Source organism: Actinia tenebrosa, unplaced genomic scaffold (assembly GCF_029948245.1).
Source record: "Actinia tenebrosa isolate PJP-AT-01 unplaced genomic scaffold, QUT_ActTen_1.0 PGA_scaffold8__29_contigs__length_14323225, whole genome shotgun sequence".
NCBI classification, from domain to species: domain Eukaryota; kingdom Metazoa; phylum Cnidaria; class Anthozoa; order Actiniaria; family Actiniidae; genus Actinia; species Actinia tenebrosa.
In genome coordinates, this window is record NW_028292585.1 from 7,014,639 (window position 1) to 7,030,269 (window position 15,631).

The following is a 15,631-nucleotide window of genomic DNA, read 5'->3' on the forward strand; positions in this document are numbered from 1 at the left end:
CCGGGATGCAATAACGACCGAATTACACTTTATAGAGGCTTTGCACCATCACGTGATGGTAGCCATGACAGGAGGCAGGAACAATTGAATCTGGTCGAATCTGATTTAAGTAAGAAAGATTTTGATTTCCCAGGAGGAAAAGACTATTGCTGTGTCTCCTGTTTAATATTTCCAATTTTTCGCGAGAGAAATTATATTATGCTTTACAACATGGCTGTCGTAAAACAGCAAACCCGTTCCGCATAAAATGAAAGTCTTCAAGTACTACATCCTCCAGGATGCACTGCGAACCGCACTTGGTACTACAGTAAAAAAGGTAACTATTATTAACGTCGGTGGTTCCTTTTAATACTGGAGGTAATAATAAGCCTAAATTGGTTGGTCATTATTTATATGTGTCGAAAAGAGAGCAAACATGGAGCATTACAACGCAGCTGAAAAGTTAAGCTACAGTTTTTTTGGGAAATTCTTTGTTGTTGTTGAAAGTACGACCTAGCTTTTCTTGAGGACTTTTTTGTATGCATTTGGGAATGAATGTGGTCTTTTTGATTGATTTACTGTTTCTTTTCGAAGCTGGTCCAATAGCGTGTTGTTTAATAACAATTGATAAGTTAGCAAAGTGCAGATTACACGACTAGTGTCTGTGCATTAGATTAGCGTCTAGATAAAGATATCATCCTAGCACGCACATGTAACAGTATGACCTAACGTTTAAATGGCTTTGCTTTCTTTTCATTTACCCAATGACAACATGCAGATAATGAAAATTAAGTTACGGCATCCCAGCACGCACATGTAACATGCAGTATGACCTAACGCTTAAATGGCTTTGCTTTCTTTTCATTTACCCAATGACAACATGCAGATAATGAAAATTAAGTTACGGCATCCCAGCACGCACATGTTACAATATGACCCAACACTGAAATCGCTTTTACTTCTTCAGAAGGGTGGGATCCATGTTAGAGTGACGTCATTATCACCGTGACGTCATACAATACTCCTTACATAGTTTGTGGGACCTTCGCCAGAAAATCAATATTGGTGACTTAGACATAATTGTACACACTTTTATTGAAGCTAACATATACATCTTGTTATAATATTTCCAAGAAACCTTTACGTCCCGAGCCCTCACGTTCAATAACGAAGGACCGGGTGGAACTATCACCAAATCATTAGCTTATTTGTGATTGGATTACCAATTAAAAACCCTTTAAAAAATCTACCTTAGTACTGAGCGGTAGACTGGGGTGCATACCATTTACATCCAACCATCCGGTTGGAAATTCATTTGCCAACAGTAAAAAAAAGAGCGCGAAACTTTGACTTTCGAAAGATGGTACACGCGTCTACCGAAAAAAACGAAGAGCGGGAAAAGTGAGTTACTTCTTTCGGAAAACCGATTTTTCCGGAACTTTCCAATGGGAAAGATACATAACATTGGTCTTACCGTCTTAGCGTCTACCGAAAGGACCAAAAAGAGCGGGAAAAATGAATTACTTCTTTCGGAAGACCGAGTTTTCCGGAACTTTCCAATGGGAAAGATACATAACGTTTGTCTTTCCAACCGGAATTTGCGGGTAAATGGTGAGTGCCCCCTGGTCTCCCCCTACCTAAAGGAATAACGGATGGCAGAAAATGAACCTCTGCAAGCAGGGTAGCCATTCTATTACAAAGTTATTTATTCTTGTTTCTTTTCGACAAGGAAAGAAATAACACTCATTACAAATTTAAAACAAAGCAGCTCTAACGAACCTCGTGCATCCTAACAGGTGAGTCCACAAGTGAGTGAGTTACATAGCACTAGCATGCATCATTAAAGACACAGAACCTGCAAGCACACAAATACAGACACACCTCCAGTTAGATTAGAAAGAAAATAACAGTTTGAGTCAGACAAGAAGCAATGCTAGTTTAAGACTACGGGGGCGGCAGCATCTAGGGGAGGGGTGCAGGGATGCATAACCCACCGAGATGAAATTTTTACTGGGTTATTGATGCTTGAGTTTGTGAATGTCAGGAGTGGAGGGGAATTCATACACCACCTAGATGAAATGATGTCTACTGTATTACTGTTGCTTTAGTTTGTGAATGTCAGGGGTGAGGGGTTGTGAACCACACCTAGATGAAATGATGTCTACTGTATTACTGTTGCTTTAGTTTGTGAATGTCAGGGGTGAGGGGTTGTGAGCCACACCTAGATGAAATGATGTCTACTGTATTACTGTTGCTTTAGTTTGTGAATGTCAGGGGTGAGGGGTTGTGAGCCACACCTAGATGAAATGATATCTACTGTATTACTGTTGCTTTAGTTTGTGAATGTCAGGGGTGAGGGGTTGTGATCCACACCTAGATGAAATGATGTCTACTGTATTACTGTTGCTTTAGTTTGTGAATGTCAGGGGTGAGGGGTTGTGAACCACACCTAGATGAAATGATATCTACTGTATTACTGTTGCTTTAGTTTGTGAATGTCAGGGGTGAGGGGTTGTGAACCACACCTAGATGAAATGATGTCTACTGTATTACTGTTGCTTTAGTTTGTGAATGTCAGGGGTGAGGGGTTGTGAACCACACCTAGATGAAATGATATCTACTGTATTACTGTTGCTTTAGTTTGTGAATGTCAGGGGTGAGGGGTTGTGAACCACACCTAGATGAAATGATATCTACTGTATTACTGTTGCTTTAGTTTGTGAATGTCAGGGGTACAGGGATTGTGAACCACACCTAGATGAAATGATATCTACTGTATTACTGTTGCTTTAGTTTGTGAATGTCAGGGGTGAGGGGTTGTGAACCACACCTAGATGAAATGATATCTACCGAATTATTGTTGCTTTAGTTGGGAAAGCCGGTCCTGTTCATGAATGGTGCACCCCTCTAAAGAATCCTGGATCGGCCACATCTTTACTGCAATTTCTCATACTCATGACACATGAACAGTAGAAATACGTTGAATTACGGGGCATTGTAAAAGAAGAGTATTGGGTTAGGTACATTCAGCTATGTATTGTCATCCCACTCATTCTAATGATACTATAGCCGAGTTGTGGAAATGCATTTGATTTAGGGGCTATTAGGAGGGACACTTCATCTGCCAGTTGAAGCTTCAGCGCTTCTAGACTAATGTTTATCAACAATGAAAGAACAAAACCTCTAACATCATAGTCAAAATTCATTCATGAAGCATGGCAAGAATTTTTTTATGGAAGGTGATACCATTTATTAGGATGGTTTTTTGTCTTATTATCTTATTATAACTTAGTCTAGAGCGAGAACTGTTATTGTGCATTAACAAGTGATTAAAGAGTATATGACTAGACGAATAAGCACATGTTTTAAAGGTTTTAACGTGTTGGCAAAGTGGTAAGATCAAAGTGATTAAAGCACGTGTTTAAAGAGACGTACAGTGAGCCGTCAGAGCTTTTGATTTATGAAAATTAAAGTTCTACTTTAAAAAAATATATATATATATATTCTTAAACTCATTAATAATTCATGAAGGAAACACAAGGAATTATGGCCATGAAGTAGGTTTTGTATCTGATATAGATTCGTCTTCATTTGCATAAACTTTAACTTGGATTTTCTCTATCAAACTTGGTTCATTTCGTAAAGAATTCTGTACCATATGAGAACCTACATCATGAGTTTTTTAAGCCGTTTAATAAACGAGCAGGAGTGTTTTATTGGGTCTAAAACCACTCGGCTGCGCCGATAAAACACTCCTGCTCGTTGGCCTCGTTTATTAAACATTACATATATACAGCCATTTCCAAAGTTATGGCCGTTTCAAATATAGATACAAGTATATCAATAGTATAACAGACACGGTAGGATATATTTCTTGATACTTCTTTCAGAAAGCCCTAGTGATAGGCAACCCGAAAAAAATATCAGGGATGATATACAATAATTTTTGATATGCTTTTGATATACTTGTTTATATATTGGTAGCGGCCATAATTTTTGCATATATGTATCGCTACCACAATCACAAACAAACATCGGCACACATAAAAAAGCCACATTAAAAGAAAAATATATACGTCGACCGCGAACACAAACAAAAATTGCATACATAGTAAAACGATAAGCAAAAAGCGTGCTTCCTCTCCATCTTCTCGTTGTTTTAAGTAAAAAACTATTATTTTTAAAACTCGTGGCAGAGTTGATTTGTTTCATCTGCTACGTGGTTTCCCCACGTTAATTCATTGGTAGCTTTCTTTGTGGCTTAGTTTCGTGTCACTATAGATTTGCATCTTAAAGGGTCACGTGATTGTTTCCCGCCATTTTAGGTCGACGTGTTCGCCTAAACACTTTCAGTCAGTTTTGCTACATTTGTTACACGACACCACGTGACCTGCCAACTGTTCCCAGTTCTTTGTTCAAATTGTGTCTAACACTCTACGTGCTAAAACTAAAACAATTCTCCCACTAAAATTGGCAAAACATCTTACAGGTTATAATGTATAACCTTGACCGTGGAAGCGACTCGGATCAATTATGATCAATAGAAAAACATCTCAGCATATTTTATACTCAAAACGATTTGTAATCACTGCGCATGACTGTAGAAGCGAGAATGGTCAACTATGGTCGCTAGAAACACATCTAAACGTGTGGCGAGATATCAGTACAGACGAAAGACACAATGGATGGTCAAGTGATAATGTTTCACGCAAAAGTTTGACGCTTCTTTTAACCTGGTGGTGAAAAGTGATGTTGAAGTATTATTAATTACGTATTATTAGAAGAATGGGGTTTTAGCATGGTATTGGCTGGCTTGTCAGGCATGCATGTCGTAAAATATTACTAGGTATAGTTATTAACATACCGTAAGTAGGATAAAGTCATATGTAGTATAGTATTGGTTAGGTATCCATTATTAGTAGGATAGAGTATGATATTAACTGGCTTGTTAGTGGTATAGTATTGGTGAGGTATGGTTAGCAATCTACTATTAGTAGGATAGAGTATGATATTAACTGGCTTGTTATGTCGTATAGTATTGGTTAGGTATAGTAGCATTCTACTATTAGTAGGATAGAGTATGATATTAACTGGCTTGTTATGTCGTATAGTATTAGTGAGGTATGGTTAGCAATCTACTATTAGTAGGATAGAGTATGATATTTTAATATCATAAAACTGGCTTGTTATGTCGTATAGTATTAGTAAGGTATGGTTAGCAATCTACTATTAGTAGGATAGAGTATGATATTAACTGAGTATGATATTAACTGGCTTGTTATGTCGTATAGTATTAGTGAGGTATGGTTAGCAATCTACTATTAGTAGGATAGAGTATGATATTGTGGTATTAAGTGTTTGCTATGTAAAGTATTTTGATTGCTATTAGTCACTGATTTAGTGAATTGCACGTTACACACTACCACTATACCAAAAACACAGACAAAAAAGAAGCGCACACAGGACTGGACACCTAAGAGGCATCCTTACAAAATTAAACAATCACGAAGAACAATGAAAATTAGAGCCAATCAGGAAGGAACCATAATAATTAGCATTCTAACCTCATCCAATCAGATCATTTCCCACCCTGCCAGTCAATTCATTTCAATCCCCATTTTCACCTTTCATCACGAAGTACAATGAAAATTAGAGCCAATCAGGAAGGAACCATAATAATTAGCATTCTAACCCCATCCAATCAGATCATTTCCCCCCCTGCCAATCAAATCATTTCAATCCCGAGGCTGTCCTTGGCCAATCAAATTATTTTACCATTTTGTCCTTTTAGTCTACAGCAATATAGGGGTATCATCTTCACGTGGTACCAAGCCATCTATAAAACAATTAAAACAATACTAAACACAGTCACAAACATACATTTTACAATAACTTACAAATTTCTCGCGCGCTACGCCTCGTGGATCCACACTACTTTGACAATGTGATGACGTAATTTATTAATTTGTCAATTTGTTGATTTTAAATTTTTTTATAATTATTCATGCATTACTGAATGATGTATTGAACAAAGTAATGAATTACCTGTGTTACATTGATATAAACAACTTACTAGAACATAAAAAAATACAAAGAATTTATGACAAATATAAAAAATTTAAATATGAGCCAAATATTATTAAAATACAAAAAACTTTAAATCAATGTTAGGTGTATCATAGTTACATTATGTAAAATGTCTTTTAAAATATTATTATTACTTTACAGGTCATCTTAATGATACTACTATTTACTACTATTTATTTACTATTATTTACTATTACTACTATCATTTATTTGTATGCTTTGGTTCTAAATTATAAAGTTTAATATTATGGGTAAGATATTTATAAGCGACGATAGTGAATCAGCAGTTTATGCGAGCTTTACTTCGTTACTTTAAGACCATTTCAGGATAACAGACCTCTTCACCTTCGTATGCAAATTACCCATTTCAGACCACGTGACATTCCCCTGAGAATTGTGAGAATTTTATGACGAACTTGTTGAAATATTTACACATGAAAGAATCAACTCCCAAGAGTGGCATCACATGGTCTGAAATTTGCACAACAAACAACGAATGTAAAGAAGTTTTTTCAATTTGCTAATTCAGTATATATTAATGTTCCGATCACGTTTAACTGTCTTGGCGGCAAGCACACTATACGAGAGATTCCACTCTAGAATGCTTTCTTGAAGTTCGTTTACTGAAATTATCGCGAACTGTGCTGGTTTGGTTGTCTTTCCTTAGGCTAATCTTACCTTCGTCCGCTGCAGGCGGTGCGCCATTCTCAGAACGCCGATCATCCATCTCGATGTTTTCACGCCCTTCCATGTCCAGGGACCGAGTGCTCACATTTTGGTTGACTGTGATTTTACTCTGGTCTTTCATCTTGTTGTACCAGTAATTGGCATCTACCCAGAAGTACCTCTCCACGCTCCTGGTGATGTAGATCAGCAAGAAGGCGCTCATGAGAAGAGCCACAGAGGACAACATGTGCCAGATGTCATGGTAATCGAAGAATTCCCACAAAGCGCACTCGTCGTTGTGGGTGCGGGATTCGCTAGGCGACGCTGTCTTCTTTGCGGTAGGCTTCAGCTTGAAGAAATACATAGCAAAGACCCAGAAAAGAAAAAGAACCACGATGAAAAAAATGCGGTGAAGGTTTCTGACGAGCGCAAGACACATTCCTTTAATATCGCACAAGGGCTGAGCAGAGTTGTTGAGAGAGTGGTAGGTAGACTGGTACTTGAGATGCCTTAACGAGATGACCAAATTAAAAGAGATCAGACCACCGATGGTAAGGACTACTGCTGCCACACATGAGAACAAGAAGAACTGTGACCAGTCACTCCACTTGGAAATCCCAATAATGAGCAAGCAGATTGGTACCAAGATCATCCATAACCACTTTACTCTGTCTTCAGCGGTGGCACAACCTAACCGGTTCATCAAACCTGGACCACTCGTACAAGATATCCCCACTTTTCTAAAGGCCCACAAGTAGATGACAACCAACCAAATTACCAGGACAAGCCAGTAACACACTTCGACAAACTTAGGAAGGCCCTCAGTGTCGCGAATGGAGCCAATGTAGTTCAGGACTAACAAAGGCGCAACGAAGAAGAGGAAGTACTTCGGTGCTTGGACAATGGTTTCGCTTGGATCTCGTTCTTTGTTGCTGCAGATCTTGTCGATCCGCGCGTTGAACAGCGCAATGACCACGAGGCCTGAAATGATAAACATGAAGGCAGAATCGAACTGGAATGTCAACCTGGAGGGACATATGTGGTAGGTTGCAGAGAAAAGCCCTTGGAAGACCAAGGCCCACGCTAATGCATAAGCCAGGGAGAAGTCGTACGGTACGAACAGGTTGCCTTGGCTATTGAAGCTTGCTTGGTTATTCCGGTAGTTAAGGTTCACGGCTTCGCGGAATGAAAACGAAAGTGCAAGGATGACACCGTGCAAGCAGTAAGGTACGTTACTGATAAGAAAATTAGAAGGCAGGTCGGCCACCGCGATAGGGCGATAACAAAGCTCGTTGTAGTAACATTTGTCGCGGTCGCCTGTCTCGATCATGTTTGCCCAGCGACCAATAACAAACTGAGCTGATCCAACCAGAAAGCTTACAGCCAATACGACCGTTAAGTAGGAATAGGTCTTGGTGCCTCGCCCAAACCAATGAACAACGACTACCTTGACCCAAGTCTTAAAAGGAAAGCTCCCGCGGGGAATAGGCGGAGGAATGAAATTCAGTATTGTCTTGTCTGGAAACTTGCGTAAATTAGAGGAAGTCTCCTTATCGTGCTCTAACACCTCGTCTTCCACGTAAAACGGACGCGACATTTCCTCAAAGTCAGAATTCAAGAAAAAATGCGCGAACACGGCGACTAGCAGTCCAAGGATTCCAGTGATTAAACACATGTAAAGGACTGGCAAACCTTTGCCAATTGTATCATAACTGTAGGTTTGAGTGATACTGACATTAACTGCCTTCTCCTCGATGGCATCGACAGAGCCCTCTTTCACCACTACGCCAATATACCAACGACCCTTCTCGATTTTGGGCGAGGAATACTGCGATAGAGTTATTCTACCAGACTTGGTGAACGACAACTTCAGATCTTTCCTCGTCATCATGGACTGTGTAGTGATCCCTAGGCCGACTTGCTGGACGTCGGAGCAGCTTTTCGACACGAGGAGATACGATACAGTATCATCGTCCGAAGTTACAGTGATTTGAAACAGTTTGAACAAGTCTTTCTCCAAAACATCGAACGCCAAAACCTCGCTTAGACCATTCTTTAGCAAATTAATGGATTTGGTCTCCCCGGGGCTCATATAAGTGTTGTCTAAATTAACTTCCAACTTAAAGGTCACATTTTGAGGAGCACCGAACATTAACAGGTCCAATTCAGTGTTTCGTATTTGTACCCGGTCGGTTCTCAGTTCCGGGCAGGAATGGAAATGATAGCCTTGGCCAAGCATCAGGTCGACGTAGCGGGCAGTACCTACGAACGTTATCTCCTTCTTCTCCATCACCATAGCGTATATCACGCTGATATTTTGGTTGTGTCTGGACAATCGCACACGTAGAATGCCCGAAGAAGCATCATGTTCAATGTGACAACTCCGAGCATCACCAAAATGAGACGTCAAGTTACCGATAGCTGTGTAACTTAGGTTATCCTGGCTTGCCGAGCCGAAGTCACAGTCGACTTGAAAGCTTCCTTGAACCATCCCTTTAGTAGCTATCATTACTATGATAGTTAGGACTATCACTGTAAGACATGTGCGCTTCATGGCGAAAAGGAAACTTTATGAACCTCACCTGATGGGAAAACATGAAGGAATTTAATTTACAGAATAACTGACACGTTTATTAATCACACCAAAATCCCTAAAGCCATCTGAATCTCAAATGCATATTTTAGACTGAAAGGTTGAAAGGTTATCACCAAGTTTTTAATCTTTTTGATATTTCTTATAATTGTATGAATACATAGTGTTAAAACATGCCAACCGCCTGTCATAAACCTGTCTTATAATGTCATCGATACAAGTTTCCGGTAATGTTCTAACCACACTGTGTTGATGAGGGTGTTCAGTGATGATGATATTGCTATTTGGTGCGATGCCCCAAGTATCTTGTTATTTTTCAAAATTATAATTATCATAAATAACAATAATAATAATTAATAATAATAATAATTATTATTATTATTCAATTCAATTATTTTCTTAATTGGACAGGTCTTGTTGATGTGGGACTAATTAGGCAGCTATATAATTAATAGTTAATGGGATTTCATGCTCCCCAATCAAGAAACAATTAGACTTGAAAAATTCCTCTGACTGCCAAATTGGACTCGGCCTACGGCCTCATCCAATTTTGGAAGTCCTCGGAATTTTCCTCGTCCAATTATTTCTTAATTGGACAGCATGGAGTCCTATTACATATACTAATAATAATAATAATAAGTATAATAAGTATAGTAATAGTAATAATAATGATAATAATAAATAATAATAATAATAAAAGTAATAGTAATAACGCTATATGACCATATGTCTTGATGGCACAAAAAGTCTAACCCCTACCCCCGAATAAAAATGTTGATGTGACAAAATCATTCAGCCCCTACCCCCATAGATATCTAATCCAGCCAATCATATTCCTCCTACAGTGATTGAAATATCCATCCAATCAGAATTCGACGATCATAAGTTGATGGCATGAAAGTGAAGTTCTCAACGGTCGTGACCAGAGGTTTCTCTCCGTGACCATTCCAATTACGAATGCCAATTTATATTATACAAAATTTACTTCAGCTTATGGATTTTAAAAAACAATATCCAAAAAAAAAAAACAACCTCAAAAAGAGGTTTTTTTTACCTGTCACTGCTGGTTAAATTTTTAAGGTATATTTGAGTATACTGAGCTAACGTAGATGCCAAAATTCATGTATATATACTTAAAATAGCATTGAATTAAACCAGAAAATAAAGTCATGTATTTCAATACATTGTATATATACATTTTCAAGAAAAATCTAATGTAATGATGCAATCAAAATAAAAGCCAATTCCAGAAGCCTACATGGTATTGTCATGGCTTTCTTGATTAATGATAAATAGCACCCAATTTGTTTTGTTTTCTTTCAAGATGTACAGTATTTTGATTCAAGTTAATTAAGTTTGAAAGGTTCATTACAGTTAAAGTTGAAAACAATAAAAGAAAGAACAAATATCTTGGTTGTGCATGGAAGTCCAGGAACATATTCATATATATATCTTCTAAAATGTATTAATAATTCATGCGAAAATCACTAGACAAGTGTGAAGGTGGTTTGTAAATGTGATCATAGTTAGCATAACATTTGGGCAACTTAAGCTTTGAATTTCTCCAAGAGTTATTAATAGTTTGAGAAGCCATATCAAGCACTTGAAAGAGTGTTTCATCCTCTATCCAAAGTTGGTGAAAAAACTTGGCTCAACCTCATTTTTTCAGCTCAATTCTTGGTGTTTGGAAATCAGATTAGACACTCTTTCACGTGTTTGAGATATTACTTAAATGGGATTGCAAAAGTTACGGCTTGCAGTATATAAGTTGGCATCTGACTCTCCTCATTTTCCATTAAAATAGACTTTATCACCCTTGCATGTAAATTGCCCATTTCAAACCATGTGATGTTGACACAATGTTCTCTGGAGAAATGTTTCTTTATGTTTTCATATTCACATGAATTTGAATGAATACATTTCAGAAAGATAACAAAACATTTCTCCAGGAAACATCACGTGGCTTGAAATGGGCAATTTACTTACGGGGGCAACATTTCACATTACATTACATATATGGGATCAAATAAAAAGGTAGTGAATAAGAAGGAGGTGGCCTCTAAAATAAATATTTGGTTTTTATCAATACCTTTTTACATGTTTAGTGTAAGTGTTAATTACTGGTATCTGGACTTATATTCAATAATTCAATTATTATATTCAATTCATGTCTATATTCGTGTTCAAGGATGGCGCTTTTAGAAATATTAGACTAAGATACACAACACTTCTCCTCAAAAAAATATGATACTAAGAAGCTGAGGCTATATTGCCTACCCTATCCCTATCCTAACCATCTGCTTTATCTCGCTTTACCATGAGGGATTTTGCTGGAAAAACATCATTTTTTAAAAAACTTTTGACATGTTCTTCCAATGAGCACAATAATAATTAAACACTATATTGTTTTTTGTAACAAAAGCATTTTGCATTGCAATTTTCCACCTTGTTCATTTTTTCAGTATAGTTACACCAAGAAAAAATACTTATACATTTCTACAGGGTTGCACATGCAGGAGCTACACATGATGCATCATTCTGGCTAAAATTGTTGTGTGATATGTGAAAAAAGCAAAATGTAGAGTGTGACTCATGAATAGATGACTTGCTTTAAAAGGTCACATGACCCCATCCCCCTTAAAATGAGCAAATTAGTCAAAATGAACTCCAGAAATGAAAAGATTACCTCAAATTTAGTGAAAGGGCCAAGTTTCAGCTCAAAATGTTGACTAATAGAAGAAATGACATCAAATATAAAATCAAATATTTTACAAGGATTCATATGGAAAAAGGGTCGGCTGGCAAGCTTTTGTCATCCAGTGCATCTTACCATACAAATCCTCATAAAACACCCAATTCCTTATCTGTCATTTCTCCTGTTTCACTTATTATGTGCTGAAACTCTACCTCCCTACTAATGCCGAAATGCTCTTTTTATTTCTGTTTCTAATTTGTAGGTGTGATTCTTCTCTTGAAATGTGCGAGAATATTGTGAATGATTGATTTTTGTGTCCTCATTGAACTCCACTGTCTAATAACCCAGGCCCAGTTGTAAGTTGCTCAAACAATTACAATCACTTAAAAAAATAAACTAAAGCAAATTATTTATTTTAATACAATATGTTAGGTTTTGGGCAAATATAAGTAAGTCTTTCTTGAGTACTTAATTTGGGATGGGTGGCTTATTTATTTATAGTTTTAATGCAAGGGCAGTGACAAGCCTGTTAGCTTGTGCTATGGAGACTTCAGTTTACTTGTGAATGAGGTTGTAAACGAAATGTTTGAAGCTATTTGGTTCAGCTTTTGTCACAAAAGAATAGGACCTGATATACAAACAGCATAAATAAGCTCTGTAATAACATTTAGACAAAAGCTTAGCTAGTGAAGACAAGTGAGTCGCTGCATCGCGGCAATTTTACTTATTAGGACGCCAATTTTGTATTAATCAAACTCAATTGAATTTCTATCGATGGTATCGAGATTCTTAATCAAGAATATACCTTATTGTGCAGCTTAAATGAATAGTTTTAAGACCTACCTTGGATTTCTAGCAGTAAATAATCCTGCTGGAGTTTGACTCGATCGAAATATCAAGTGCAGACACACAGGTGAATTACTCTTCAAAATGCTTATTAATAATTCAACATTTCTGCATGACTGCTGCGGCCAATGAAGTTGATTGATTTTTAACAATGGTCTAGGTAAGCTCGGATAAACTGAACTCACGCGATCGAGATAATAACTATAACTTTCAGGACAACTTTCAGGACAACTTTCAGGACAACTTTCAGGAGGATAAAATTTGAATTTCTTAGAAAAGTGAATTCTGTTAAACGCTCGCGTTGGTATAGCCTGGGTCCAGTTATAAAAATCGCAGGCGCAGACGTGGAAACGAGGCATTTTCGGGCATACTCAGTGTGGGGAGCGTCTAAAAAAGATTTTTACTGAAAACATCCTTTTTTTCAAAAGTCATAATCCTGCTCCCAAACTAAAAGAAGCCTCAAATTATTCCTTTATTAACATGATTTCAAAATTTTGTATCTGTTTGTCAAAGTGCGCGTAAAATCTTGCCCGAAAATGCCTCGTCTTCATCTTTTGTCCGCGCTCGCGCATCTCGGAAAATATCTATTATCGTGTGTTTAATTAACGCGTGAGGGGTACCGCGTTAACTGAAAGGTGCTGTCTTGAATCTTTTAAGTAAAATTGTTAGTACAACAAGTGAATAAAGCGATTGGTAAAAAAGAGTAGTGCAACGTAAAGATAAAGAAGCTACAGATTCTCCTCCGTTTTCATTGCTACGAGCCCACGACAAACAGAAGTCAAATGTTTCACGCTGACAATAGTACATCTTCAATCATAGATATCGAACATACCAAACGCCGCGTCTTTGATGTATGAAAACAAGTACAAAATGCAAGACGGGCGCGTTAAAGCGCGCTAAGGCTCAGGTCAATCGTCGAACTTCACATGTGCCATTGGGTTCGGTTCATATGAAGCTCGACGTTTGAATATTAGTCTAACTTGATCATCTATGGCCATGGATGTTCGATTTACAAAAATGTATAAAAGGATATCAAACTAAATGACACATTTATATAGAATCGCTACCCTTTATTTCAAGGGAAAAAATAAAGCGAAATTAAAAACATAAACGGGTAGCGAAAGAGAGATTTTGTTTAAAAGCTTTGATTTTCAAAGATCATGTCTCAGAAGAGCCCACTCCATTTCAGGTTTAACTCGATAACCACTCGTTTCTTAGAAACTATTTACTAGTAAACTCGCCTGTTTAAATCATTAAGTCTTTCAAGTGGTGATAGTGCTTTAAGGGGTTCAGTCTATACTCTAATTTACAGATTACTAAGTGGAGCGATAGAGAAGGTTTGTACGAGTAGCCAGGAAACGTACCACTCTTTACTCTCAAATGGATTTTCGTGGATTAAAGTTCTGTGATTGGACAGTGGTAATCTTCGTGGAGTTGTCTGATTGGTTAAGGTGACTGCCTACTTTTGGAAATTGATTTAAGCTTTTTTTAAAACTTCGATTTTCCAAATTGAAATTTAATGCTGATTCCAAATCTGGAAAGAAAAATAGGGTGTCCCGAGCTCGTTTTCGAGACAATCAGTATTTAATGGAAGCCTACGCACGAGCTTTTGGAGTAAAAATTGCGCCACCGGAAGTGTTTAGAAAAAAATTAAGATTAATAAGATAATAGTTATTTGCAGACTATATGATTGCACGAACGAAGGCTAGTCAATCCTTCTACAATAATACATGGATATTTTCGACAAAAAGACAGAGAGATACATTGATTTGTCATATTTTGTAGTTTCGGTGTTCTTAATAAATCTCATAAAGTCGAACAAAAATCCCTACAAAAATCTATTTTTTCACGTGTTCCTGATTTCAACTTTTCCTAAAATGTTGATATAACCTAGATTTTTAGGAGTTTTTTCGAATGAGCTATTAAAAAATATAGAGTCCTGTGCAAAATTCGAGGGTTTTGCCCTGTTGAAGCTCAAAACGCGTATGGTTCTTCAATAAAATCTTGTAGATTTTTCAGCGGTTTTTGAGCACGCGCACATCGTGGGCTCAAATCGAACGTTCAAAAGTACGCAGCCACCTTAAGGAAGGCATTTAATTGTAGTTTGCTGTTCGAAAAGATATATATCGATTGGCTTATCTGTTTCTCAATAAGAACCTCTTGCTGTAGATTATTGGTTGGTACGCACGTAGTATATATAGTTCTAGGCTACTCGAGATAATGACACACATAACCCAGGTAGATGAACTGAGATTTTTGGGTTGAAGAAGATTCAACGTAAATGCGATTGAGATTTGAGCAAAACATACAGGCTAAGACTATGGGATTTGGTCAAAAAGGAGGGGGGTGGTGCTGGGAAACGATGGGATCAGGGCCCGCCCTCAGGACCCTCTAAACGATAAAACATAATAGTAGCCAACTGAAGGTGTAAATGGACGGAGTCTTGAAGGAAAGATAAGACAAGAAGGACAAGGAATAGCAGAAGGAGGCAGGACAGGAATGCCGGGGTGTAATTATTACGATATTTTTTTAGAGCCAGATAAAGTTGTGCCTAACTTAGATCAGTGGCAGAGGTTGTTTCAGGGTTAGATTTAATGTGAGTAAGGCGTGCCCTGTTCAATACAGGTTAAATCTGCGAGTTAGACGTGCCTTGAATTAGATCAGCTCAGAGGTTGTTTCAGGGTTCAATCTGTGAGTTAGCCGTGCCCTAACTTAGATCAGAGGTTGTTTCAGGGATCTATCTGTGAGCTAGCCGTGCCCTGACT

General features: G+C 37.6%; 1 protein-coding gene across 2 annotated transcripts; it reads right to left on the bottom strand.

Annotated features, from left to right (window-relative positions):
• Positions 1 to 1,056: 1,056 nt before the first annotated feature.
• LOC116299586 (uncharacterized) lies at positions 1,057 to 13,150 on the bottom strand. 2 transcript variants are annotated; one of them, XM_031708258.2, is made up of 4 exons: positions 12,864 to 13,150; positions 6,745 to 9,314; positions 5,755 to 5,815; positions 1,057 to 1,834 (listed from the first exon to the last, which is right to left on the bottom strand). In XM_031708258.2, the coding sequence occupies exons 2-3, from the start codon at positions 9,284 to 9,286 to the stop codon at positions 5,772 to 5,774; spliced, it is 2,586 nt and encodes an 861-aa protein (XP_031564118.2). In that variant the 5' UTR covers positions 9,287 to 9,314; positions 12,864 to 13,150; the 3' UTR covers positions 1,057 to 1,834; positions 5,755 to 5,771. The 2 variants fall into 2 exon arrangements, with proteins under 2 accessions (XP_031564118.2, XP_031564119.2); XM_031708259.2 differs by lacking the exon at positions 5,755 to 5,815.
• Between the last annotated feature and the right edge of the window lie 2,481 nt (positions 13,151 to 15,631).